Genomic DNA, 24,384 nt, shown 5'->3' with positions numbered 1-24,384 from the left:
AAGGGGTTGTAATGGAAACAGAAAGTCTTAGTAGCCAGGAGTGAATATGAACCAATTATTCACTGTCTCTTCCAGTTAAAAGACCAAGACCATCACGTGAAAATAGTGGTGACAGGCTCAAAACAAATAAAGTCAGATTCTTATAAAGTGGGAGCAGGACCTCCTCCTTTCTCATCGGCATTGAGATTTTAATCTGTTGGCGCAATTCCCTGGATTTCGGCTCATTTACTCGGCAGTTAACGCTTCATCAGATCGCTGTTCACAGTGCTTTTAAAGCTGAGCTCTAGAGCTCTTTTTGTAAGAGAAATCCTCTTTAATGTTGGAGCACAGCTATAAAGCCTGGCTGAAACAGCCCCTTGGATCATTTCTTCACCGGGCAAAAACAATGCAACTTCTTAACAAACTGTTTTGGTGCAAATACCCAGTAAAGTCAAATACAGCCATTACGGATTACAATATATAGCCTTGCCTGGGGGCCAGTGTTTTGGGGTTGTTACTGGAATATTAAATATCTACAGTATCAAGAGCTAATGCGTCACCTTCATCTGCCAAAGTCAGTAGGGATGGTGGCATACGCTTACAGTTGCAGCAGGTAGTTTCAGGTTCGCCTACTGCAGAAGCAGTACGACAGTAAAGCACCATCCAATGACACCAGTGTTATTTGGGGTTTGGTCTGTGGGATTTAGAAAAGGAGTCACTGAGGGAGAAGGTTTTGGCTTCATGGAAACTCTTCCTGAGTGGGAAGACTGATGTGTCTGTCCTTCATTCTGCTTTTGCTGTGAGTCGTCTGTAAGACATCAGCCATTTTAACCAGGACATGCTTCTACTGTTCAAGTGCTGTTCGTTTGTGGATTGTTGCCTGTGTGGTTTTGTGTTCACGCATTCACTGACAAAATTAATTTCTTGCCATTGTATACTGATTCAGAGTACCTTACTTTACTTAATTGTAAAGAGAGATATCACTAAACGCTCATGAATTCAGACAGATGAGTTGTGCTTTGGGACTTGTTTCAGTTTAACATCTCCTCCTGACCTGGCGAAGGGCTTACAGTCTCAAAAGCTTGGGACTCCCCTCCCCCAGTTAGTTGAATAAAAGATACTACCTCAATCTGCAAATCTTACTGCAAGATATTCTGAGGTTGAAAGAAGTGGGGGTGATGAGGTCTGGTGGTGGTTCCTAGAGTAGGGATGGGGATGATGAGGTCTGGTGGTGGTTCCTAGTGTAGGGATGGGGGTGATGAGGTCTGGTGGTGGTTCCTAGTGTAGGGATGGGGGTGATGAGGTCTGGTGGTGGTTCCTAATGTAGGGATGGGGGTGATGAGGTCTGGTGGTGGTTCCTAGTGTAGGGATGGGGGTGATGAGGTCTGGTGGTGGTTCCTAGCTAACCCACGCTGTGCTAGGGTTGCCACGTTTGCTGAGCTGCGGTGTGAGTTTGTGGCTTCAGGGCCCTCGTTCCCTGGGAGAGGCCGACGTCTGCGTGCGGCTGCCTCGCTTCTGAGCAGGGTTTGTCTGTGCTTAAGGCTGGATCAGGCTCTTGGGTTGGTGAGGGGATGTTCTGTAAGAAGGTGCGTTATCGTTTCACTTTTTAAGTATTGCACACGATCCAGAGTAATTGCATTACAGAGGCTTGGCTGATAACTAATTGTGTTATACTCTGTGTATGCTCTGAGACCTCTCCAGCAGTCAGCTAAAACTCGTTGGCTTAAATTACTGTGAAGGAGGCTCAGAAAATAATCTACACTTCGGTTCCATGATGTCTTCTGAAACTAATATGATATACCCAATTGGGTATGGCATCTGTTAATAACACAATACACCTGACTAATTGCATCTTACGGTATGGCGGTACCTTTCTTTAGAACATTTTAAATCTCTTTTCGGTGTTTCTTTAGAATTCATGGCTGTGACATTGCATCACTGGACATAGTAAATATTTCTGCCACTTTCCGAAAGCATAAGGCACGAAGCCTGTCGGGGTGATGGTTAGTAATAGTGGATTAAAAGACATCCAGAAGTAACTAGGGCTCTGCTTTTATTTCTGAGATGACTGTATCAGCAGTGTTTTCAATGTAACTTCTGCCTAAAAGTTAACATGGGAGAAATGCGCATGTAATGTAACACTAAAGTAATATTAAAACATGGTAGATACCTGATAATTTCTCTCCAGATGAGTATTGATCGGCAAGCTAGCCTGCCTTTAGAGGAGGTATTGTGAAATGGCTTTTGTAGGGCAGGGCTTGTGCTGTAATGCATGCTTCTCTGCTGAGGGCTTTGCACTGGGAAAATCCTTCTCTGGCCAACACGCAGACCTCTGGAAAGTGGTGGCTGATCAAGGCTGTGGGTCAGAGGAGGTTAGTCTGATTTAGCCGCCCAAGTGCGTTATGTTGCACTGAAAACTGGATGTGGGTATTGTGGTGTTGGGATAAAAGAGTATTCAGTATTTAAGAGGTAAAGCGCATGATTTTTGTGACTTTCAGGGAGAAAGGCACCAAACAGGTTTCGTGGGGAAGCCTTCCTTACCGGTTTTTCAGCAGCACAAAGCCTGATAATATCCTCTCTGTTCAGAAAGAACAGCAGAATTCTAGTGCATTGGGGAAGAAGCTTCAATGGGATCTGAAAGAGACTAAGGCTTGTCAGAAATATGCTTTGATGTACAAGCAAAGCAGAAATATCACTTGGTGCTATTCTTTTGCTCTTTCCTAGGCATTTGCTCTTGAGCTGTATCGGAGACCAGATCTTGCACTACACAGCCCCAGTGCAGCTCTTTGTGTTGTTACTCTGGAAACTGTTCAATATTATTCAGAAAGGGGGGAAGTTCAATTTAATACTAAACCTGTTACTTTGACATACTAACATCTGCCTGAAAAATCTACCAGGAGATGAATTTCTGTTATGTCTAGGCCTTTAGCTGGAATTACCTGACTTGGTTACTTATTGAACAATTTTAGAAAGGGAACTGTTAAATATTGCTGATGTCTGGCTGTAACAGGCACTATTTTGCATTTTTGTTTTTATTCTGGCCTATGATGTTTTCAGTTCAAAAATCTCATTGATTGCATATCTACATTCTGATACATAAAAAGGTATAAGAGCAGACGAACCAGGCCCTTCTCAGGTTTGCAATGATGGGACAAGAGGCGGCAGTTGCATCCTTACATTTTTACAAATCCGTAAAACCCTGAGCAATCTAATCCAGCTTTGAAATTACTCCTGCTTGAAGTAGGAGGCTGTGCTGGATCACCCCCAGCCATTCCTTCCAGCCCAAATGACTCTGCGATATTTAATTTTGTCAGCTTTATCTTTCGCTGGTTGTGAGGCACATTACATCCTTCTCATCTCATGCTGGTCTCTAGGGAATGAATCTGTGGTAACTGAGTCTTTCTAAAAATGGAGGGGTTACACATGAAACCAATCTAGTGACCCCGCTTCATTCAGAACCAGGCTACTGAAACTAAATCTCTTGTGTTGACACCTTCAGCTACTTCTGAAAGAAGTCTTTATTGATTTTAACCTCTTCGGGGTTTTGTTTATAGTAATGGGGTGTTCTAGTTGGAGTATCCATGGTATCATGGATTTCCAGTCTAAATGCCACAATTCTTGGTGTTTTTGAGGGTACATTGTATAATGCAGTATTAAAAAAAAAAAAAAAAAAGTCTTCAAGGAATATTTTTAAGTAATGCATTATAAGCTAATAAGCTATGTGATATGAAGGTTGCTTAAATGCTATTGCTTGTGAATGTCTTTGCTATATCCCAGGTATACAAGACTGAATTCAGCTTAATAGAAATCACCTTAACTTACTTTATTATATATATATGTTATATGTATATATTATATTAAGTTAATTCCCCCCAAAGCCTTGAATATTTGGGCTGTGTCAGTAGTTCTTCTGAACTGGGGGTTCTCATTCCCACCGTTGAGCTGGCCCCATTGCACATGTAGTCACGGAAAGCAAATGTACTGTTGGAAAAAAACCTACAAGGTTTTACAAATGCAGCAAGAATAAAAAATGAGGTTTCAAATGGAACTCTTTGATGAGTTTTACCTGTCAGATGTATTTATGGTAGGTCCCAGTGAGATCTGTGGAGGCAGCATCTCAGTGTCTGGCCAACGTACCTTGTGGGGGCTGACAGCCACGAGCTCGCAGAGCTGGCAGGATTTTCCCCAAAAGTGGTTGGTGTTTTCCATCGTACATCTCCATTGTATTCGTGCAGGCATTTACGAGCTGCCTCCAAAGCTCATAAGGAAGGATATTCACCATGCCTGGAAGAAGGATGTTCTTGCATGGCTGCATCCCATCTCTCTTTCAGCCCTCTCCAAAACAAGACAGTATTAACTGTTTTATCAGAGGGTTTCCATCCATGTTAGGAATTTATAGCATGGATGCCCGTGCTGATATGTACTAGATGTTAATGCATAGGCCTGGTTACTTGTGTTAAGGGAGAACCACAAAGGCTGTAGCAATTGAACTACTGTGCTTGTATACTTGACTACTCTGTACATTGTACGTGGTCCTCAGCTTAGACTGCAGGCTGTGGTGCTGACTTCAGAGCTCATTACACATCACTGTGAACGATCTTCTGTGCAACTGTCAAAGCAGACTTACATGGCATACACGTTTTTGTAGTCTGCACACCTTTGAGGCTTTCTTTAGTTCCTCTCAGCATGTTAATAATCTTTTTTTTTTCAAGTTTCTTTTCCATCATTAAAAATGCATTTTCTTAACTCAGGTTATCTCAGACTGAAATGGCGATTAAGGCTGCTGTTTGACGACAGGACTTGAGCTTTATGAACAGTTTTCCAGGGGGATGGATCATAGCTGTTGCTCCATTCCCTTTGCTCTTGCCATGTACCTTGAGTGGTGCAGCCTGTTCAGAGGCCGTAAAGTGAAAGTTGAGTTCCCTGCAGCAAGGCAACTCAGATTAGCAAACTGAGTTCTGTCTTATATTCTATATGCACTTTATCTTGATTAGATGGAACGTCTGGAAGCTAAGTGCAGGCCCCTCTGGAAGAGCGGTCGTGCTCTTTCCCTTCCCTGCGTATCAGCTGGTAGCATCATGAACCTTATCAGCTCTGTGATTGAACCAAGAACTAGCCCTGCCAACAAACACGGTTTCTTGCAGTCGGATCTCAAACAAGGTCTTTATGCTGGACAGATTTAGGAAAAAAGGTAGTACGCAAGGAGCTGAAGGAGCATTTTCCTCAGTCAGTTCACTGATCCAAGTGGAAACTACTATGAAGCAATGTTGCCTAGAGAGCAGGCAGCTCCGACTTGCCACGTTGCTGCCTGGCCATCGGCCTGGTGCAGGGGGAAGAGGAAGGAATTCCTGCCTGGTGTAGGGAGGGAGGGCAGGAATATCCCTTTTGGCAGCAGCTCACAAATGCATTAAATGAATAATGAAAAAAGAATAATGAAATCGCATCCTGAATTGATTCTGAGTTGCCCCATATCCATTACTGGCTTTAGCTGTGTTAATTTGAGTTGCCTTTCCTGTGTTGGCCAGCTGCCTGAGAAGGAGCCGGACTTCAAAATTCATTCTGAAACACTGAAGAGTGTTTTCTGCTTGGAAATTAATTCAGAGACTGCAAATGATGGAGGGGGTAGTAGTACCGCAGTAGTGACAGTGTTGAAGGAATGACATGGATGGTGGAGAAGAGATTGTCCTTCAGGTGGTGCAGGCTGGGCAGTAAGCCAAGCTGAAGAGCTTGTTCAGGGGAGCTCCAAGTAGCAGTGCTATGTGGGGAAAGGGAAAGAAGCATTTAATTCATACGAGGAAGGAGGGAGAAAAGCATAGAATAAAAATCTAGATTTAGCAATTTGTTCTTCATATGAAGTGTACATGCTCTGAAAATTTGCATCAATCCTATGAATGCCACTTTTGCAAAAGGCCTGCAGTCAGAGCATGTTAGAATGAAACTGCAACCTGAGAGTTAAATCTGACTTCTGTGCGCATCTGTATTCTTATAGTCAATAGGCACGATTATTTAGTGTACGATTTTCTGATGGCCAGTTTCCATTGATTCCAGTTTGAATGAAGTAAGACATAAAGCTGGAGGACAAATATGTCCTTAACCACAGAACAGGTGAAAATGCCTCTGTGCTTTAGTTTGAGTTCTGTGAGCTGCTGGATAATGCGGGTATTGTGTTATAGAGTGGTTCCGCTGAAGGAAAAAAGGGATGTGGAAACATCATACAAATGAGATTTGCAGTTTCCTGCTGTCTCAAGATCACTGCAACATGAGATCTTACCTGCACAAGACCTATTTGTGGGTAGCAATAGCTTCTGCTTATTTCATCTCTGATGAGAGGAACAGCTTATAAAGGGAAGTGCCGCAAAGCTTTTGAGAGAGATATACCATGAGCAGAAAAGGCTCATCTGGAGTCAGTAATCTGCATCATTTTCACAGCAGTACTCTGGCATTCCAGTTCATTCCCTGTGTATCTGCACTTTACAGCTTTTGGGACTGTACTGTATAAGGGAGCTCAGCATAGTTTCAGCAGCTTTATTGACACTGGTCCAGGTAACCCAAAACAGTTTGAGGACTTCTAATATTTTTCTTGCATTCTTGCTTAATCAGCCCTATTCAATGCCTACAAATTCAAATGGTGACTGAGGATGATGTTTGCTAGCTGAGCTTAGATACGCATGTGGCAGCGTGACACTTCTCATAGTTAGAAATTGGCTGCTTTTTCCAAAATTAATGGAAAGCTAGTCACAAACCTTTTCCTTGCCAAACCACTGTTAAATGTAGGTCTGATTTAAACTCCTTAGGACCTGTTTTTTGCAGCTGGCATTTGTGTGCTGGGTGTGGCCCAGGTGTAAGGGATGTCAAAATACGCTGCGGTGAGAAGCTGCTGTTGCTCGTGTGCAGAAGCTGGCACAGTGCTGCTGAAGCAGAACACGATTTCTCTCCCCAGGCTCACAGTTTGTCTTGGAGCACCGTGTGGTGCATTCCCAAAAATACATGAGCTGAAACACAGAAAGTGAGTAACCTAGGAAAATATTTTGAAAGCGACATTGGCCCCCTTGCCTGTTTTGCTGAAAGTTTACCATGTCAGCCAGCATTTCAGTACAGAGAACAGAGCGGCCTGTGCAGGTGGTTAGGAAGCACGCTGCTGTTGCGAGGCTTATAAAGGACTGACGAGAAAGGTAACAGGACCACTCAAGGGCCTCAGAGGCCCTCAGTGAAACATACTTGACTTGGGATCAGTATGCCAAGACTGAGGTCTGCCCGCCCGAGCTGAGAAGCCTCGCCATACAGCTTGTCTTCCAGCGCGTACACGACAGAGAGAGGCGTGGGCAGGAGTCACCTCACTGGAGAAAGGAACAAAATGTAGTAAAAAGTTATGCAACACACACAGCTAAATAAATACCTGAGCTGTGAACATGAGGGACATGAGTGGTTTACTTCGGTTCAGACGCTGGCTGCAAACTGGGGGTTTGTTCTAGTCCTCCTTTGCACCCCCAGGAGCAGTGTTTCTTCCTTCCGTCTTGTAAGGAGCAGGTAGCTGTGTCAGAGCGCGGTTCTTGGAAACTTGATCCAGTTCATCATGACTCTAAGTGTAGTCAGTCCCTAGAGAGGAGATTTTCCAGCCAGCCTCTGCTAGGTGCAAACAAGGGAGCATATGTTTAGGTGTATTTAATGCCATGTTTTGTATCATAGCTTGATAGCTGTCTTGTACAATTTTCCCTCGGTGTGGTTAGCATACAAAGCAGGAGTGTAACAGGTTATCGAGTTAATAAATCAGAAGCTGTAGTCATGTTAAGATGAACGAACATGAATTTTCACCCTCTGCATACAAAATTTTATTGTATGGAGTTCCTAGAGCGTGTGGAGAGATGGTTCAAGGCGGTGCCCAGCAGCTGTGTCCAGCCCTTGCAGACTCCCAGCTTGTAACCCTGTGGGGAGCAGCACCCCGAGAACTTTGCTGAATGGAAACGGGAGCCTGCGTACCCGTAGGCAGAGCCGTTGTACTGTTAGCAGTGTGGGTGCACATCGATACTAGTCATGCTCTTCACTTTATCACAACTTCCTTTTCTATATATTGAAACGATGTAAATTTAGAGCACCCTTATCTTGGAGTAAGCATGTGAGCACATATTTCTGATCGTATTTATAGATAGATGGTTTCTTTCTGTGTCCCACCTGCCTTATTTTTTTGCAGCCTTCTGTGTCCTACCCGGATTTCTAGGCTGTGTGTTAATTATTCACCAAAAGTCTTTCCTCAATTCTTGTATTACTGGTTTTCAAAGAGCATGGAATCTATTCCAGTCGGAAGCCTTTGGATGGTTTAAATTGGGGCTATTTGAGTGTATTTATAGCCATATATAAATGGAACCAAGAGGAATACTTGCAAAGTAGGTGGTACTGGAACATTTATAGAAAAATGTATGATTTATACGTGGATCACTCCGGGCAAACCTTTTACTTTGCTTGTAGACTGTCTTCTACAGAGCTCATCTGTATTTTGTGAATATTTATGCTGCTTATGAAATGACATGTTTGTTTCTTTAAATAACAGGAGGAGTGAAGGGGGAGAATTGCTTATTTCCTGGGCAGACGTGTCATCAGATCACTTATGAGGCATCTTTAATGTGGTTGGAGCAGAGGATAGCCCAGATCTCCTATACCCCCCCTTCCCTTTGCCCCTGCATTTGGAGAAGTGCATTGCCAGGTTGCTCTGCTTACAAACCACTCTCTTTGAGAAATGTTTGTGACCTTTTTTTTTTTTTTGGACAAGTGTGCCACTTTGCCATGTTTCAAACGAAAAGCTGTGTTGCTGTTAGCATAGCATGGTGTCCAGGTGAAGGTGTAGTGTATAATCACATAGAGCCACTTAGATCTCGTGCTGTAAAACCCAGTTACCCAGATGTGGTTGAGGTCAATCACATTCAGCTTGCTAAGACGCTGGGAGGAGAACATCTGTGCCTCTGCCTACAAAATATCCTCTGAACAGATTCAGATTGAAGTCCTGAGGCTGCGACAGCTGTTTTCCAGAAAGTTCAGTAATCTAAAGGAAAGAAAGAAACAAACAAAACTGCTGCAAGCAGTGACAGGGACTCCCAGCAGCTTTCCTTCAAAAGCCTTTGAAAAGCTTTGATTTTCTAGAAAAGCAGAAGAAAGCTCCGATTTGCTGGAAGAACAGATTAGAATAAAAAGGGTTAGACATGAAATCAACCATCTTGCCATTTGTGGCTGTGCAAATTTAACCTTTCTGTAGGATTTCAGTCTTAGTTGGTAATTTTGGTGCCCTTATGGGTCACTTCAGCATTCAGTCCCCTCTGGCCCTGCAGGAGGTCCTGCTCTCGCTCCTGCAGCCTGGGGGAACAGCCTGCTCTGAGCCATAGTCTGCCAGGCTGACTGTGCTGCGGACTCATCGCAGAGTCTCTCTTACTCCTCCAGAATGCTCCCCTGCAGGAGTTTTTGCGATTATTTGAGCCTGGTTGATGTTAAGGAAGGTTGTCTCATGTCTCTCAAGGAAGTTTCACCAAATTCTGAGCCCAGCATCCAAAACAACATCCCTTCTTGCTACTGCCCAGCTTGCTTTAACAAAGGAGCAATGTGCAGTGTAGGTACAACACAGAGGGAACACAGTAGTCACCTGTGTTGGCCCCAAGAGACCCTACTTTCACAAAAAATATTTAGAGCAGTAGTGGACCGGGAAGATAAGCATCAGATTAGTTTCAGTGTGATGCTGTTTACTGTGTGCACTGCAGTCTCATCTAGAGACCAAGTATGAAACTGAGGTTGATGAGATAAAAGCATTTAATAATCTTTGCTTTGAACATCTTAGTTTTTTATCGTAACAAATGATTAACAACGTAGTGCATGTGATTTACAAAATGTCTCTCTAGACCATAAGCACTTCAGGTGGCATGCTTGTAGCAGCAACAAATGATCCCAGGGCAGATTTATGCAGAGAGCATCCCGGGGCTTCCTGGGAGTTGGTGCTCATGGTGTAGCTCAGGGGAAACTTGGAGGAATGTTTGTGAAGCTTCAGCAGAAGTATCTTTGAGCAATATAAGATATAGCAATTGCTGCTCTGAGTTGTTCTTTGGTCTGACAAAGTTCAGTGGAGGGTGATTATCCGGCTCCCTGCTTCTTTGTAGACGCTGCTTTAGGCAAACATGCTAGGGGTGAGCCTAAGACTCACGAGCTGCAAAATGAGCACAACTTACCGCTCCCCTGTGTAGAAAAACACAGAGAAAGAGGTGATTGGGGTGTGCAGTGTCCCTCTGGGTACAGTTAGACTTCTTGCTCTCCTGAGTGACCCCAAGAATAAGCAAATAAGCACCGCCATCCTGCCAGCCATCACATCCAGTGGATGGCTTTTCAAAGGGGTCTGAGAGAGGAATAAGTTCTCCGGATAATTAAGCTTTGTGATGGTTGTTTGAAACTCCTTTGGTGTTCGTAAAGTAATGGGATTCTTGCCCTGAATTTTGGGGAGAACCAGGTATATATTGAGCTCTTTATCAATTCCAGAGTGCATAGAAGTTGCTATAATAAAATATTTTTGATCTCCATAAGTCCTCACAAGAATTACAGTAACTAGACTTCCTCTGTGAGCTATAGTCCATCCATATAGCTATTTTTACTGTTCTTCCAAGTGAAAATTCAATGTGGGATAAGGGAAACGTTACCTGCAAATTACCTGGTTTCTTGGTAGTCTCAGAACTGATATGTTTTCTAGCCAGAAAAAAAAAAAAGAGAGAGAAAAAGACAACTAATTTAGTTTCCTGAGGCAAAGGAGCTAAAAGAGACAGGTGTTGCTATGGCTGATTTTCAGAGGGAAAAGGCATAATGATTTGTGTTCTGCGAGACTGGCTTCAGCCACACCAATGTTAGTTCTGGCACAAAAGGGGATGAAAAGAATTCACAGCCCTGCACATCTCTTGGTGTGAGGAGAAGCGCTCCTTTCTGGGCAGTCTCTGTGTGGAGTTACGGTGGCTTTAGAAGCACAGTTGCAGTACTCGTTTTCCACCTTTTTCTTCCGTGGTTAGCGGCAGTATATAATCTTGCAAAAAGAATTTGATTTGTGGTGGCACCTAAGACTCTTTTTCTAGGGCGCTCGGCTAACATCCAGGAAGCCCACCATGTGCCTATTCTTGTCCCTGCTTATGCCCATGACGTTTTTTTTTTTTAATTTCATCTTCAGTAATATGTACAGCTTTCATAAGCAGCGACATGATCTGCACCATCAGCCCTTCATAGAACACTCTGGCAGTGTCAGTATTCATGAGCGGTTTTATCATTCTTCTGATCCAGTCATTTCCAGGCAGACTGTGGCTGGAGTACCAGCAATGCGTGGAAATGGACCCAGCCTTTCTGAAGAGAAAGGTGTGAGCTTTCTGGTACAATGGGCAAGACAATGTACAAGGTGAGGCATAGCAAAATGAGACGCTGAGTGCAAACATGGCTGTTTGCATTCTCCTGTTACAGGTACTTCATGTTGAACTGAGAACCAGCTGCTTTCAGGTTTCAGTTTGGGCATATGCAAGTCTAATGAAAAGACCTTAAAGCTTTCTTTTGGCTAACATCTTTCGTAATTCTGTTTCTAAATATATGCCTTTGTTTCAGAATCGCTCCTTTGCTGCTGTGAGTGTTAAGCGACGCTGCGTACGGCACCATGGATGAACTACAGGACGTTCAGTTGACAGAGATCAAACCACTTCTGAATGATAAGGTAATGCTAGCTGCTCCTTTACTCTCGCAGGTGTGTTCCAGCTGACTTTGTGTCTGGCAAGGAGCCCTGATTGTCTGTTGACAGCTTGAAGTACCTTAAGTACTGAAAAACATGAATTGCTTCCCCAGCTCTAGTGATCCACCATCACATACCCTTCCAAAGACTCAGGGAAAGAAAGACCACAGTTCAAGTAAGTTGGAGTCTCAGGCAAACTGCATCATTCCTGTACTGGGGTTTTACAAAGGCAGGTCAGGAGATGGAAAGGTGACACCATTCCTGACATTGCTGAGCTGTAGAACCTCTGATATCAAAGCTCAAGCTTGTTAGAGAAACCTTGGATTGTATCACTTTTTTTTTTTAATTAACTTTTTTATTTAAAGTCTTTTTTCTTTCGAAATTATACATTTTTGTTTTGAGCCCTAAATGCAAATTAGGACTTAGTGGATTTACTGATGGAGAGCCCTTTCTTATTAATATCTGCGGAGTCTAGTCATAGCAGTTCTGATTCATGCAGTACTGAGACTTTGGAAAATCATTGCATTGCAGCAGCTGTTTAATCCTTTCACTCTATCTTCTGTGGACTGGAGGACAGCCATCTGGGCTTTAGGAAAGCCCAAGCCTGCCTTTATTCTGCCATGAACTGTTGCTTTGAGTTCCTAAGTCATTGTGGACCATCCCAAGAAGGTTGAGAATCTTGTGTCTGAACATTGTGATTATGACCAATAGTTTTTGGTCGCTTCCCATATCTAACAGCCAAGTCAAAGAGTCTCATGGTATGTGAAGCAGTGTTTTGCTGTTTAATGTCTGATTTCAAGAACCAGTTTGTTCTGCCAAAGGATATGGTAGCTTCTGAATGAGAACCCTACTTTGGCCACTCGTTGTGTACACACAGAAGACTGCACTGTGTAGACTTAACACCGCAGGAACGGTGTTAAGCTGAGGCAGGGGAGGTTTAGGCTAGACGTCAGGAAGAGGTTCTTCACTGAGAGGGTGGTCGCACACTGGAGCAGGCTCCCCAGGGAAGGAGTCACTGCACCAAGCCTGTCTGAATTTAAGAAGCGTTTGGGCTGTGCACTTAGTCACATGGTCTGAATTTTGGGGTAGACCTGTGTGGTGCCAGGAGTTGGACTTGATGATCCTTATGGGTCCCTTCCAACTCGGGATATTCTATGATTCTATGACTTCAGACTTCCACCAAAGACGAGTGAAATGTCTGAAATTCTGCTACATTTTAGTCTGTGCTGCTTAGTTTTTGCCAATTTCTTCAGAGTGCTAGCATACCTGTTTAATATCTCAGAAATCTAAAAATATAGCTGAAATCTACAATCCAGCTGCCTATTCTTATAGTCTAGTGCTTACTACTAGGTTCCACCATAGCTTGAACATAACGTTTTAAAATCTTTCCAGGGAGGGTGATCCTTGGAAGAACAACAGAGGTGTAGACCAGCAGATAACAATACAGAAAGACCTTGAAAACAGTTTCTGTTTCCATAATGAGAGAAAAATATTTATAGGAGACAAATTTCTCAAATGTAATGTGCTACCTATTGCTTATGGTTCTCCTAGGATTGTCTGTGTGTGTCTGAGTTCAAGCAGGTAGGTTTCCCTTGGTTACATGAAACAACCAAAGTAGGAAGTATTGAAGTGTTTCATAACAAAGTGATTTTCACTTCTTGGTCTCCATTAACTACTCAGTCTCTGTCAGGTGTTGCTTGATCAGTCCCATCAAGTCCCTGCTGTGTTGTCATCTGCACAGCCAGTTCTCTTAGCTAACAGCTGGGACAGTTCTGGTTTAAATGCGGAGTGATTACCTAAACAACCCAGTGGTTGTTAACCAACAAAAAGAAGGGCACATTCGAAGTGGCATTTGATTTCCTTGACTCTGTTTTGAAGTTACAGAAAATATATACCATCTCAGTAGGAAAAAAAATATGTATAGTGGCTCCAGAACTACTGTACTCTGCACTGTACAGGGATGAGAAGAGTGCTGTGGCTCTGCTTTTTGCACTTTCTTTAAACCAAAGAAATGTCTCAAGGAACTACCATCTCTGAGTTCTGGTCCTCATTAATGCTTTCAGACTTTAGGTAATATGTATGTGCTTCGTAGACATTGTTTGTGGAGCATATGGGTGTGGTGCCCTAATGTGCTGTTCTGTGCAGCATATCAGCATCCAAGAAGTATTGAGCTGGCGGTTCACTAATATTTTTACTGACCAACCCAATTTAGAGAGAGGATCTCATGAGCCAGCAGGGATTAATGGCCAGAAATAGTACAGTAAAACTCTTAAGTTGCTAATGGGTGAGTGCTCATGAACTCTTCAGACTGCTGTACAGAGAAAAGGAGCTCTGGCATCTTAATGCTCAAACAGTGGAAATGACTGGGATGTGGAAATGGATAATAGCTTGGTCACTTTGTGTGAGCCAGGAAATGCCACTGGGGACCACTGAACCCTGGCTTTGTTTTGTCTCAGATCTAAGTCAGCAAAAATCTACGAGCCTGACTTTTAAAGAATACACTGTGACATTTGTGTGTAAGTTAATGGATCTTACTTCCCTGCATTTGCTATTAGACTTCAACTATATATGTTCACCTTTTTCAGGCTCACTAAAGTACAGTGCCTTTATACTGGGAAAAAAAATCGACTTGAAATGTTTGCAGTTAGCTGAAAGAGAGAAGAGAATACTGTCTGTAATCTGATAGAAAACTTACTTACTATTCAGGTTCTTACCAGTTCCTGCTCTTGCTGGATGTTTAGAGATCCTGAATGGTGGTTGTGTAAATTTGCTGCCAAAATGGGATAGTGTATGGTTTTTACATCTTAACCTTTAGTTCCAGTGTCTTCAGGCTAACAGTTATAGTAGTAACAACTATTCAGCAAAGATGGTTTGCAAAACAAAACCAAGAGTGCTGCATTATGTTAATTTTCATTCAAAACTTTTCTACTACTTCTCATTGCTTAGTATTCTGGCAACTTTGACTCCTATTAATATAGCCTCAGTGAAGAGTCACTGAAACTCAACAACTTAATTCAGGAGGTTCCAATTCAGCCTAAGGAATATCCTTTCATAATTCCAGCTAGTGCTTTGCCTTTGAGCTACAGACATGACGTCTTCAGAGAAATGGAAAATGTGTCTTCATCTTAGACTCGAGAAAGTTGAGAAAATTGATAGATCAGTGCTTTAAAGTCAGATTTTGATGTGTTAAAATCAAATATCCAGGAGCAATAATGCTACTTCTGCATCTTGGTGTACTTGGACAATGAGCAATACAGTTACAGGCTTTCATTCTTTGATTTGTTGCACCCCCAAGAATTCCACTTTTCTTAGCAGATATTCAGATCAGCCTTCAGTTCACTTACTGTGGACCATCCAAGTCCAGTGCTGGGTACAGAAGTTCCTCATTTCCTCATAAAGTGTTTTTTTTTGTTTGTGTTTTTTTTTTTTTTGTAGTCCTTATTCACTGTGGCCGTGGTCAACTGTCAACTGAATTTCTTCTTTACAACCTGGTAGATTAGGAGACTACTGGCTGTGTTTAACAGAGCAGGGAAAGAAGCATAGACAAGAAATCTCAGCTAATTTAGGATTTCAAACTGAAATGAGAGGGCTGATTTATATTTCCTTTGTCTCCATCCTGAGGATCTGACGCTTTGTGCCACATTATGTTCAAAATATCTAACACAGTTCAGTACTTAACACCTGGGGATTCTTACATCAGATTTGCAGATATCCAAAATATGAACATCACAAACTGAAGAATGTGGTTAGTAACCCATGTTCTTCCTAACTACGACAAAGCCCGGGGAGAGGAAAACAGGGTCATTTGCTTACATGTGGAGGGGAGTTAGGGTACTCGGCCAGCATTTAGGGTACTTGTGTTGCTCATATATGGTCCTAGTTGTAATTTCAGCACTAAGGTGCTATGCCTATAACGTGTAAGATAGTATGCTGACTTGGATAATTTGCCCAGCCTTGTGCAGCACTCAGAAGTGTAGCCTCCCCTGTGATCAGAGCCTGGGTTTCATGAAGCTTTGCAGGCACACGAACAGACAACTTACTGCAGAATTTAAATCTTGCAGTACACCAAATGTATACTCGCATGTATGGGTGGTGACACCATCTGAGAAAAGTCTGCTTTGGGTTGTTTATTCCAGTTCCCATGTGTTCTGGTTTCAGCAGCGACACTGCATTTGCCATGGGATGAAACAATGCAAACAACAGCCACTGCAGAGTAGCTGACCACAAAGCTTGTGTTCTTGCACTCATTGCCTGTGATTCTAGTGGCAGTCCTTTAAAGAGTTTTAAATTCAAATTAATAAAGGGTACCAGGACCAGGCAAAAACCAGCCTGCCTTTGGTCAGGGTTCCTCTTGGGTTGTATCTGTTCCTGCTCCAATGCTCTCAACCCTCATCTGAGTCCCCAGATGCTCACTTGGGGTAGTCTCCAGAGGACTCAATGAATAGCGGTGGGCAAAACTTGCATGGAGTTCTCTTGTGGGAGTCTCACGTTTGTTTTTAGTCTGGCCAGACCATGCTGAAGGCGAGGTTTCTGAGGAGACCCTTCATGGTAGTGCCGGTCTGTGTTTTGGGGTACTGTGCTGAAGTCTATTTTCTGTTTTTTTTTGTTAACAGAATGCAGCTCGCAACTTCCAGGACTTCGATTGTCAGGTAAGACGTGTGCAGGAGCCAAGGATCTGTGGGTAGCCTCCTCGTGGCCTATCAGTAACGCTGACAGAAATGAAAAACCGTATGTTCATTTTAACTTCTTTGAAGGTTTAATCAATAGGAGCTTGAATATGTCCATTTGACAGAAAGTGCCCTTTACCCTTTCACCAGAGCTTGTCGTTGTGTGCCATGAGGTGCAGACTGCTCTCTGCCAAGGCTCCACAACAGGCTGCAGATTGGCTGGTCTCCTGAAAGGCAGTTTGTTGGTGAGATGTGATCTGCTGAATAGATGCAGCTCTGTCACATCCCATCTGGTTCACTGACTAGGAAAAGAGGAGTCTGCATGCTCTGTGTATTTGTGTTGTGAGGAAATGGAAATCACCAAGTGTTACTGCTGCCCCAGATACAGCACCCGTGCCCTACTGGGCCTGGGTCGTGGCAAAGCTGTGGTCATTTTCTGGGAGATTTTCCATCTCAGAGTAGTGTGGAGATGAGCACTCTGGTTGCTATAGGAATAATCCTTTCAGAGGAGCGGTTGCACCACGAGCCTCCAGGACAGAGGACACGTTCTTTGTTAGGCAGAGCACAATACTGAGATTATGTGGTGGGTTTTATAAAGCACAGTCTCCATTTACCATGCCAGATTACCTTGCTGACTTCCACTCAGCATGTTGATCTGCAGCCAGTATCTTTACCCTTCTCTTCAGCTGCCAGAGGCTGCTGTGCCTGTAGCGTTTGCATAGCACAGGACAGGCGCTCACAGCTGTGTTACCCCAGTGGTGCAGCTAGGGGGTAGATCTGTTGACACCACATGGTGTCTTTTAATAAGAAGTCTGTCAATGTAGACGATTCCAGAAGACCTTCTACAAATCTGTGCAGAACAGGAAAATAAAAAATACGGTCCTAAGAAGACAGTTTGTATTTTTCCCATCTCTTGATGTAGGACACTGAAAATACACCCCGTCTAGGCATGCACATGTCACTGTACTGCTCTAGCATGATTCCTTGTGACTTTTAATGTTATCTTAAAGTCTATAAATATAAAAATTACCAATCTTACCTTGTTGTCACTTAAGTTTGCTATCTCAGAAGTGGCAGCAGTGTTAGAGAGTCATTTTTCTGGTTTAAGAAAGGTAGATAATGGGTTTGAAAAACACCTCCCTATACCATCTTGTTTCCATCTTTCTGTATCTTTTCCGTCTCTGCAGAGGTTCAGAGTGCTCCCAGGTAGGATGGGGCGAAGGGTAGAATAGGTGCAATGGCTTTGGGTGAGTGGTTCACAGGCTCTTCCGTACTGAAGCCTGTCTGCTGTGAAAGAATATAAATACAATGCCTAAGAATCTGAGCACATATGCTTTCTCTGCACAAGCAGAGCCTCGCTGCACCCTTGTTTAAAGAGCGCTCCAAATCTGAAGTCACATGAGATGTGAGCAGTGGGAGCTCCAGAGGAACGAGCAGCAGCCATCGACTTGCACGTGCCCGGTGCCGTTGGAGGAGCTGTCAGGGCAGCCTGCAGCCGTGGAAAGGGGCTTGGGAGCACCGAGCCAGGGAAGAACGTGCATGTTGCTTCTCCCCGCTTCAGTTTAGATCAGCATTGAGCTGGTGGCCATGGCAACAGTTGGGCAGGAGACGAGATGTTCCTTCCAGGAGCCTGCTTGGTAATTCATTTAGTTTGGTTTTTTTTTTTTGTTTGTTTTATTTTTTTTCACCAATAAGTTGCATAGCATCTCTTGTGACTGCAGATGTTGTCCCAGCCTCACCTTCCTCCACTTTGCCTATATGGTGTGGATTCAGAGAAGGCCTGGCCTGGCCTCACTGTCCAACCTGGAAAATGCCACCGAGGGCTGAGTGAGCTCTGAAATCTGTTGGAGCACATAGGTGGAGGGATGGCTGCTTGGATTTTATGCCTCATTTGCTAACAGTACTTAGACTTGGAAGAACTTGGAAGTCGAGCTTTTGTCTGTGTAAAAATTACTGCTTGCTTTTTGATCTAGTAAAGCATGGCCGGCTGACAAATTCAGGCCACCGTGGAACTGGTCCAGTTTTACTTATTCGTGTTTGAGAAGAGGGAATTCAAAGTGAAGAAGGTTGCTGGGGCTCTCAGGGGAATGGAGGTTCTGCTGTATAAAAAGAGACTTAAAAGTGCTTGGGCAGGGGTATAATTTGTCCAGAGTTTCACAGGGAGGAAGAGCTTTGCGGACAGCCTCAGTTTTACATGAACAGGTACAAGCTGGTCACAAATTCATGAAGGCTGATAATTCCAGTTACAGTGCAATGAAGTTCTCAATCAGCTTCCAACATCTGTAGCACCTGCAAGGGACCTGGCTGGTTTTGACACAGAGTGTAGGGGGTTTGTGGGATGGATATTGTATACAATGTAGTGTTTGCAGTATGAGAGCACAGCATCAGTGAGGGAATACCTGCATTTCAGGCCTTTTTGTTATAAAGTCCAAAACCAGCTGTTTTAAGTGGAGATAAAGCCGTGTTTGTGCCTGGGTTTGTAGCTGGTTTAATGATTTGGAACTTGCTTATTTTCACAGAAGTGAGAGTGTCACCCTCAAATCGGATTCTGTGAACAGGGCTGCTCTTACGCACATTCATTTTTGTCGAGTTGTATCAGGACACCTGAGGGGAGAGGACCTGGAAAGCAGCTTTTTGTGCTCTGGGGATGTGGGTGAAGGAGCTGAGCAGGCAGCAGCAGTGTGGAAGGTGTCCGGACGCATCCTGGGCAACATTTGCCAGGCTGCAGCCAGTCGGTGAGGCCTCTGCAGAGCAGTGCTTCCTTCAGGTACAGCTGGAGCCCAGCACAGCTGGCCTCAGAGCTTGTTCTTCCTGCAGTGCCTCTGGAGCTCCTTCTGGCTGGAAGCTGGAGTTTCAAAATATTTTCCATAGTTGATCAGTGTATATGACTGTGAAAAGTGTTTAGTTCAAACCCTGCTGATGAACATGTTGTTAACATTAACACTGATTCTGTGAGTTGTGTGGTGCCAGGCACACAAGTTAGGGATGATGTTTTCTGTAAACCTCTGGCATGTTTTACTTTTCCAGGTAGCGAGCATATTTAGGACTTCATAACATCTAGCCTTCCTTTGGGAAGGCATGGGTGACGCCATTGTGAATTTCTATTAATTTGCTCATGTATTTGTTTTTAGTTTTGAATAGCTTCCCAGGACCAGATCCGCGTAAAGTCAACACAGCAAACATACTCTTGCTTCTGAAGTTAGTTACTCTGGGTTTATGTGATAACAGAAAAGCTTTTAGCCTGGCTGCATCATAATAGCTTTCAGATGCGGGTGCCCTGATTTTCTTGTATTGTTTATCTACAAGCAAGCACAGTTAACCCTGACAGATTGCCTGGGCATCAATTAAAATAACCCCGAAGTAATCTGATAACCAACTGCAATGAAGATAAAGAGGAAAGCTCGCATGGTGGCTTAGGGATCTTTATCGATATGAATCTAGGCTATTCTCAGAAAGAAAATGTATTAACCTAAATCTGCGACCTACATTTTGCTTAAAAGCTATTTGAATCCTAATGAAATCTAGGCTTGACTTCTTCTAATGTTAGCAGACAGATGGTGGATTAAATGGTCTGGTGTGCTGATAGACAGATGGTGTGGTGACCTACACAGTTAATAGAGCTGTGCTTGTGCTTTGTGCTTTTATTATCTGCAGACCTTCTTCGGCTGCTTTGAGGTGTTCAGGGTTAGCCTAAGTCTCTCCCCCTTTGCAAGATGTTCTGCTTAAAAAGCAGTGAAGGCATATATGGGTATATTTGTAAACTATCCAATTAAGTCTTTGTTATATTTCATTCTGACGGGAGCTACCGTTTAGTATGATCCCTAGCTAGTGCCTCCCCTCTGCTGCCTCCCACCTGTGGGAAGGCAGAGAAGTGTTTTGCTCTCCAGCACACACCACACAGAACCACCTCAGAGGACCCGGAGTGTGGAGAGGGGGTTGGGATTTGGCAGAATATTTGTAGAAAGCTCAGAAGTTATGAAAGAAGTGGGGATAAGTAAATCCCGGACATGCAGAGTTCAGCTGAAACAGAAGAGACGAAGCAGGCATAAACCCACAGAGGAAAGAAATGAAAACTTCCTTGTCCAACAACTTGCTGTGCATTACTGAAATTAACTGATAATGTAGAGGTACTTGGTGTTGCCTACCTCCCAGAGTAAAACACAGCAAATGTTTGAAGAATTAACAGCAGAGCCCACTGAGGATTTTTTTTGCCACTTTTCTGTATTGGAAAGTACAATTTTTCAATAAACACGTTTCTGCTGATTTAATTTTGGTGAAGATTTTCCATAAATACACGTTTTAATCTTTTCAATCTTGTTTATTAGAAGTTTTCCTATCCTTGTCCAGTCTCTTTGCTTTATTTTTGCTTGCTGTGCTGTAAGAGATGGTCTTCTGCATTTGAGAGGTTATTGGAAATAATCACGTCATGTGTATTTGCTGATGTCATGGACGTTAAGTGGAAACTGGTTTCATTTTCTAATGAAATCATTAAAGCCAGCTTGTGATAGCTACACAGCAGCCTTGAATACAAGATGTTTTAAAGCATCTTTTGTATGTTGCAATGAAATAATATGCAACTTCAGCACTTTGAGGAAGGGTTTGCTTTCTCTGTACAAATCCCAGGGGAGCTGTTCTCACCAGCATTGAAATATCTTTTGTAGGATATTGAAGACCATTGTGTTCCTGATTTGTACGAGTTCTTTTGGTCTCTTGTTCAAAGTGCTAGTCTGAAATTAATTACAATACAGAAGGTTTTGATCTAGCAAGAAAGTTTTTTTTTTATGCCTACTAAATTAGAAGCTTCCCCTATTTTTTTTTAGTTAGTCACACCAACAAAATACTATTATTGACTTCTGTTGACACGTCTACAACAAAAAATATAAAGCTAAAATTGATGAAAATAAAATAGATATATCCAAAATAAAATAAATCTTATTTCCTGGAAAGCTTTTCTCTGATTCCTCCCATCACTGGCTTTCCATCTAAAAATTCCCTTTTTATATAATGCTGCAGTATTGAATTCTGGAGAGGTTTTGCTAGCTAGACTTTGACTTAAGCATAATTTTAATTTTGAAATGTATGATTGTGATCCTTCCATGGGATTTACTTAAACATTATTTTTGCTTTCTGTATGCTTGTGACAACAGTGTACTAAAGAGGCTGATTATGCAGACGAGGTATTTGAAGTTCCTGTGCTTTTGTTTTTTGTTCTGTCAGTGAATTCTTACAGCAAAGCTAATGTATGTGCCTTAGGTTGAGAAAGGGATTTGCCTCCTTCCTACCTTAAGAATAATGAATGGTGTTTTCCACTCACAGTGATTGATCTGTTTCCATCCCTTATGAAACACCCTTTAATGGTGTTTCAGAGCAGCTAATTGCAATACTATCTACAACTGAACACTGTTAGACACAGTTCTAGTTAGTGGGGACATTGAAGGCTTGGAGATGCAAAGCACGTCCCTGCATTCTCCTCTTCAGAAGATTTTTAAGATGTTTCTTGTTTTGAGCAAGGCATGGAAATGTGGTTTGGCACATCTCACCTGTAGGTGGGCTGACCTTAGCTGGAAGCGCAGCCCCTGGTTCATCATCCAGGTTGTCTTTAGGGGTTTAAGATGGTCTGTGGTCTAGTGGTCGCACAAAATTGTTTTAGACTTGCCTTTGTATTAGCATATGTAGTTCGTCTTTGTGTAGGTTTCATGTTTACAAGGGCCATATGTCTACTGGATATGGCACCTTGAGCTCACTGTTCAGGGGATGGAGGCATTGACCTCTTCTGTTTGCAGCCCCTGGGGAAGGCTGCAAGCTGCTGCTCCACTGACACAAAACCGGGGTGCCAAGTTCTGGAAACAAGGCTTGGGCTTACAAGACCTGACCTCCAGGTTATCTAATTCACCCTGAGCTATTACTGATCTGGCAGTACTGGCAGTTCCAATTTCCTGCATTATCTGGGGAAGGGGGTATTTACCCTTGGAGCAAGGAGAAAGAAGCACTGCTGGGTGCCTCGCTCGTGACACTGGATACATTACTGGAGGACAAGAAAGTTGTGGCTTCAACTGCTTCATGTAACACAGGGGCGGGGCAGGAGATGGAAAAGCACAATCCTTCCTTTGCTCGTTTCCTGACTTGTAGATATTGTCATTAGTTGTTTAGTTTCTATCAGTCTCAATATTATGTGGTTTTAAGAGTTTGCGTTCTCTGATTTGAGAACACAGACCCAACTCAGCTCTACTCCTGTTATAGGTCACTGGATATCAGTTCATTTGACTGCAGAGCTGTTGTCTGGCAGGATCTGATTTGGAGATGACTTTCCATTTCTCTCAGGGCAGACAGGGCATTAGAAAGGGTTACAGGCACGTAGGTCTGTCCTTCAGCATCATGTGCCTTGCAACAGCAATTCACAAAAGCTTGTTTGTATATAAAATAGTAGCTTGGGGATAGCCCAGCGGCACCTTTGTCCCCTGATGCTTTCATGTTTATGTAACCAGATTACACACCCCATTCTTCTGCTGCTCTTGGTTCTCACCCAGCATTTCTCTAATTTAAGATTTAATCCAGTTACACGAAGTACTAGAAACTGCTGCCTGCACGCATAGATCATATTGTGTTTTCTATTAATAAATTTCTGCTCTGTATGGAAATGAATAATTTAGTTCAAGATGTTGCTTTGAATCTGATTTAGGCTTGCTTCCCACGCAGCCGTCTCCTTCAGCCCTACTATTTCCAAAATAATCTTGCACAGAGAGGAGGTGGTAAGTACTTACATACCAACTGCGTTAAGGTCTGTGGTACTGCAATGATAAGAATTACCAGATGGCAATGCTTCACCATCTTACATTTTTTTTCCTTAGCTTTTAGGCATAGTTTGTGTTGTTGTTTTAGTAATGTGTAGAAATTTGAGGGCAGCTGTTGCAAAGAGCAAGACAACAAAATACCTACTTTAATCTCTTCATAGTCAATAGCTGTGATGTGTTACCCCAGGAACATGCTGCAGTTCTTTTCTGCAAGCCTTAGCAAAGATGACACAAGTAAGTAATATCTGTAGCTACTTTTTCACTGAAACGGGGAAACCCCATCTGAGTAATCTGCCTGTCCTCCACCCCACAGCGAAGTAGCAGTGGCAGGTTTCTCTGCCTTAGGTAAGTGAGGACCTGAGTGTCCTTAAGCTGAAAGGTCTGAGAGGATGTTTCTAGCCTCTGCTTGTACACAGGGCAGAATGTAAGTAGCAGATACCCTGCTGCTCTGTGTTCTGCCAGACCTGAATTTAAAAATACATATATTGAAGAGATTTCAAAGATGTATTCTTTGTTGTCAGTCTCCAAATTAAATCACTTCTATTTTTTTCAAGGGAATTAATAATGAACTTCGAGCAGCCTCCCAGTGTGAGGTAATGCTAAAAAGGAAACGTAATAAATTAGTTGTGAAAAGCACTGGTAATATGAATTCTCATCGTTAATCATTCCCACTGTGAGACAAATGGTTTATTTCAGACTTTAATAACTTCTAAAGCTTAAGCTCTGGATCCTGCTCAGACCTGTAGCTGAGGGAGTGTGGCTAGAATTTGGGCTGCTGCAGTCCAGCACTCAGGTCCCTTTGTTCGCTGCCTGGGGTCTGGAGCTCAAGGCAAGCCATGGACATCTCTGGAGCTGCTCTTGAGTGCCTCCTTCCCTCAGTCAGAAATGTTATTTCGTAATATTCAAAATCTTCTGTGGCGTCTGTCACTGGCACTGTCATTGTTTCCCTTTCTAGCCAAAAGCAGCAGGTGGCAGTCAGAGAAAGTTCCCCCGTTTGAACCTTCTGTCACACTGAGTCTGTGTCCACTTCTTATCGTCATCAGTCTCACAGTAAATTTATATTTTGGCAGTCATATTTAGATGTGCATTTTCTTCCTCGGTTTAAGGATCATTCAAAGATGTTAAGACCAAATAGGATAACATCACAGTCTAGCCTGACCTTCTGCAAATCCCCAGCAAGGAGTACATCCCAGCAATTCCTGTATCTGTTTAATCTCAAATGTTT

The 24,384-nt window shown here is 43.0% G+C and overlaps 1 protein-coding gene across 4 annotated transcripts in view; it reads left to right on the top strand.

Moving 5' to 3' along the window:
• Nucleotides 1–24,384, top strand: part of NDRG3 (NDRG family member 3) — a 60,676-nt gene that overhangs the window by 13,644 nt on the left and 22,648 nt on the right. For all 4 annotated transcript variants that reach the window (XM_080558481.1, XM_080558479.1, XM_080558482.1 and 1 more), the window contains exons 2-3: nt 11,581–11,686; nt 16,315–16,350. In XM_080558481.1, coding sequence (XP_080414607.1) covers nt 11,630–11,686; nt 16,315–16,350 — 93 coding nt within the window. In that variant the 5' untranslated portion in view covers nt 11,581–11,629. The remainder of the gene's footprint in view (nt 1–11,580; nt 11,687–16,314; nt 16,351–24,384) is intronic.

This window comes from Anser brachyrhynchus (assembly GCF_964034855.1).
Source record: "Anser brachyrhynchus genome assembly, chromosome: 16".
NCBI classification, from domain to species: domain Eukaryota; kingdom Metazoa; phylum Chordata; class Aves; order Anseriformes; family Anatidae; genus Anser; species Anser brachyrhynchus.
The sequence above is the reverse complement of the archived record's forward strand: the minus strand, read 5'-3'. Positions and strand labels throughout refer to the sequence as shown.